Below are 3,732 nucleotides of genomic sequence, written 5' to 3'. Positions count from 1 at the left end.
GTGGTTCCAGATAAGGAATGCCATAAGTTCTATGTAGTTGGTAGAGATGTATTTTACTCAGCAAATGTTGGAAATTGATTGTACATGTTCATGTCTTGTTGTGAGACTGATAACTACAACAACATTACCATCCCTGGTAAGAAGAGTTTAATATATAGTTCAAAAATCACCCAAAGAAAAGCAAATAATGAATAAAAAGTTTTTTTATGTGCATATACAGTAAATACTATGAAAATACTTAGAGCTATGTACAGTCATTTCGTCATAGACACAAGCATACTCACTACCTTTATCACAGTTTGCCAGACCAGACTACAACCAGTGCTCCATTTGGCTGACAAGTTCAGTCATGGTATATTTACCAAAATTAAGGACCTGTAACATCACCAACATTTTTGTAAAGCTGTCACTGCACAGGTACTACAGTACATGCCCCATCACCTTTCCAAAAGAACATGCCACTGGCACAACTTCTTTTACTAGATGTTATCTAGTTACTCTACTGCCACACATGGCCCATAACAATTCCCACCAAACTACCATAAATGTTTTTACGCATTTACAGTAGCTTGCACACACAAAATGTTATACACATTTACAGTATTTTTTTATTTTTTAATTTTGTTCTTTAGTGCTATTACTGTATAATTTTACATTAAATAAAGTGTGTCTGATTTTGATTCTGAGTCAAGGCACTGATGTTATGTGAGAAAGCCTCGGCTTTTGTTTCGTTTCGTTTAGTTTAGTTTATTGTCATATGCATGTTAACACAGTGCCAACAGTGCAATTAAAAGCTTTGGACGAGAAGACTTGTACACATGTGTGAGTGTGTATGTTTGTACAGTATGTATATGTGAGAACATGTGAATGCCTGGGTGTGTATACAGTATGAGCACATTTGTATGTGTGTATGCATACAGTGCATGTTTATGTGGTGTTGCACATGATCAACATATTGTACATTTACTTTTCATAATGTACATTAAAATTATATTGCACGATGTCAGATAGTTTAAAGTGTCCTAGTGCAGCCATTTCTTTAAAACAAGGTTTTTAGTGTCTGAAACATGATGTTTATGGATTATTAGTGAGTTCCTGTTCATCCAAAAGGTGTTTATTTGGGTCGACATCAGGATTCATGCTTTTATGCACTTAAGGGCCAAGATTGGGCAATGTTAAGAGAAATAAATTTTACAGTATACCAAGACACTTTGAATTATCTATCGATCTATCTATTGATCTATCTATTGATCGATCAATCAATAAATCTGTTTGTCTATCTATCTTTTTGTCTGTCTGTCTGTCTGTTCATCTACTTGTCTATTCTTTGACTGCAGTATGACTTTTAGCTCTGCCCACAACTATAAAAGTGAACAGATCATGTGTTTTCCTTAGAAGTCTAACTGTTCACGTTAGATAGAATTCCCTTTATGGTAATATGATTTAATCATTTAAACTGAGATATTAATTACATTGTTTATACTTGATATCATCAAAGTTTTAAATATAAATTTTACCGCAACCAAAGGACTACATTTCCTATTAGTTGAGATAAAAAAAATAACTAAATTATATCTAGATCTAATTTATTTTTACAAAGTAAATAGCTAACTATTTTTACCATTACTGTAAGTTTTTTTAGATTCCAGTCGACATCTATTTATTAAGATGAAGTGGCTCCTGGCCTTGTACATTTTTTCTTTCTCTTTCTACTCAGGTAAATTTAAAAACCTATCAAATGGTTTGTGTTATCTATAATAATAATAATAATAATAATAATAATAATAATAATAATAATATGAGCTGTATTGTTAATATTGTTGCTGTTGTTGTAGCACTATTCATTCTAATTTAATTGTTATTTATGTAAAATATAATAAGCTATTTTTGTATTAATACCTTTGTTCTGATTGATTTGCTTATTTGCCCTAGTCTCTATGTTGCAATGTTTGAAATGCAAAAGTGAATCAGCTCAATGTATCGACAATGAGATACAACAATGTAAGCCAGATGAATTATGTGTTTCTGCAATATACAGAATTATTTTTTCAGGTAAACCTGATTTTAGTGTCAAGCTATATTCTTTTTGGTTAAAGGCATACAGCATAATTAATGATTTTAAACTCTATCATGTAAACATGCAAAATTGTATTTTTATAGAAATGAATAAGAATGAAACTGGAATAAAACGTGAATGTATTGAAAGAAATAAATGCGATGACTTTGACAGAGTTGGCACAGATAAATTTTACTCAGCAAATGTTGGAGGGTTACATGGCTCAGTCTACTTTTCCTGTTGTGAGTCTGATAACTGCAACAACTTTACCTTCCCTGGTAAGAAGAGTTTCTATTATTATTTTCTATTGAAACAAATAATTACTGATGACCACTTTTGGTGGTATTAATTTTAAGTCCATGTGCTAACAACAGTGTACCTCATTTGGATAGTGTCTTGAAAATGCAGACAAGATCGTTCATGAAAAATTTTGAGTGATGATTTTTTTCCCCTTTCTTGTTTAATAAATGATAAGTGAACAGCTCTTTTTTCCATAGAACCAGACACCAGGCCAAATGGTCTGAAATGTCTGACCTGCAATAGCACCTCAGACTCATTGTGCAACTCTACCATTTCATGTGTGGGGAATCAAGATCAATGTTTGACAATCAAAGGTTAGTTTCCTCTGTTATTTAAAAAAAAAAAAAAAAAATTATTTTAATGCACTACTTACAGGCATGCAAACTTCATTCTCTTTTGCATACTAAATTGACTAAAATACTGTCTGTCTTCTCTCAGATTTATTTTTCCCACTAGGAATGAAGCACACCATGGGGTGCATCTCTAAATCTTCATGTGATATATTTACCAAAAATTTAGATAAAGTTCAGTGCTGTTCAGAGAACTTGTGTAACAAGGTGTGAAGTCTGGATCAGACTACATTTCAGAATTTAAAAAAAAATCAACCCATTAATCAATTAAATAAACAAGCACAACTTTTTTTATTGTTTTTAAAGTTTTTATCTGTCCTTGGTTAAGGTTAGCATGTCACAACTGTGAAAAGTAGAACAGTGAAAATCAGTCTAGTAATTGATTTAAATTTCCATTCAGAGGAAAATATGAAAGAAGCTTAATATTTAGTTCTCATTAGCATTTGGTATTTATTTGTTTTCAGTACATTAGTTTAATACAGCATTGAAACAGGTGTGTTCATTTTATGCTTAAACATTTTAGACAGCAAAATATGGAATCTGGAATGTTGTTGTTGTTGTTGTTGTTGTTTTTGTTGTTGTGGCATTCGATGCATAAACCATATTAACCCTTTAAAAGACACAATAAAAATAATTGTAATTTTTTTATATTAATTCTTTTTTAATTTAATATTTAGATTATAAGTAATATACATGTACGAGTTGGTTGTCTGGCCCATTTAAGGTACAATAGAAGTGTGTATTGATCACAATGAAACAATAGTATGGTTTTACCCCTACAGCATTTTTACTTTTTCCAAATGTTGATAAAAACCTACCATGACTATTACCTTTAGTTAAAACACTGGATTTTAAAATGACCGAGTGTTATTTTTGGCTTGGAATTCTGGATATTTGTTTTGTAGATGTCCACAACCTTTGTAGATTTTTTTATTTCCACACACAGTAATACACCCTTAACCTTGGTCCCATTCTCTTGCTCTCTTTGTTCGTCTTTCTCCATATATATTTTATGCCATACTCTGG

General features: G+C 31.4%; 1 protein-coding gene across 2 annotated transcripts; it reads left to right on the top strand.

Annotated features, from left to right (window-relative positions):
• Positions 1–1,405: 1,405 nt before the first annotated feature.
• Positions 1,406–3,212, top strand: LOC128527271 (urokinase plasminogen activator surface receptor-like). Of its 2 annotated transcripts, XR_008360857.1 has the most exons (6): positions 1,406–1,433; positions 1,643–1,717; positions 1,933–2,052; positions 2,161–2,334; positions 2,554–2,670; positions 2,795–3,212. XR_008360857.1 is itself a non-coding variant. In XM_053499681.1 (5 exons), exons 1-5 carry the CDS (start codon positions 1,669–1,671, stop codon positions 2,917–2,919), a joined length of 585 nt encoding a protein of 194 aa, XP_053355656.1. In that variant the 5' UTR covers positions 1,618–1,668; the 3' UTR covers positions 2,920–3,212. The 2 variants fall into 2 exon arrangements, 1 of the variants encoding a protein (XP_053355656.1); XM_053499681.1 differs by lacking the exon at positions 1,406–1,433 and having other exon boundaries at positions 1,618–1,717.
• Positions 3,213–3,732: the final 520 nt, after the last annotated feature.

Source organism: Clarias gariepinus, chromosome 6, assembly GCF_024256425.1.
Source record: "Clarias gariepinus isolate MV-2021 ecotype Netherlands chromosome 6, CGAR_prim_01v2, whole genome shotgun sequence".
Lineage (NCBI taxonomy): Eukaryota > Metazoa > Chordata > Actinopteri > Siluriformes > Clariidae > Clarias > Clarias gariepinus.
This window is presented reverse-complemented; position numbering and strand designations above follow the sequence as displayed.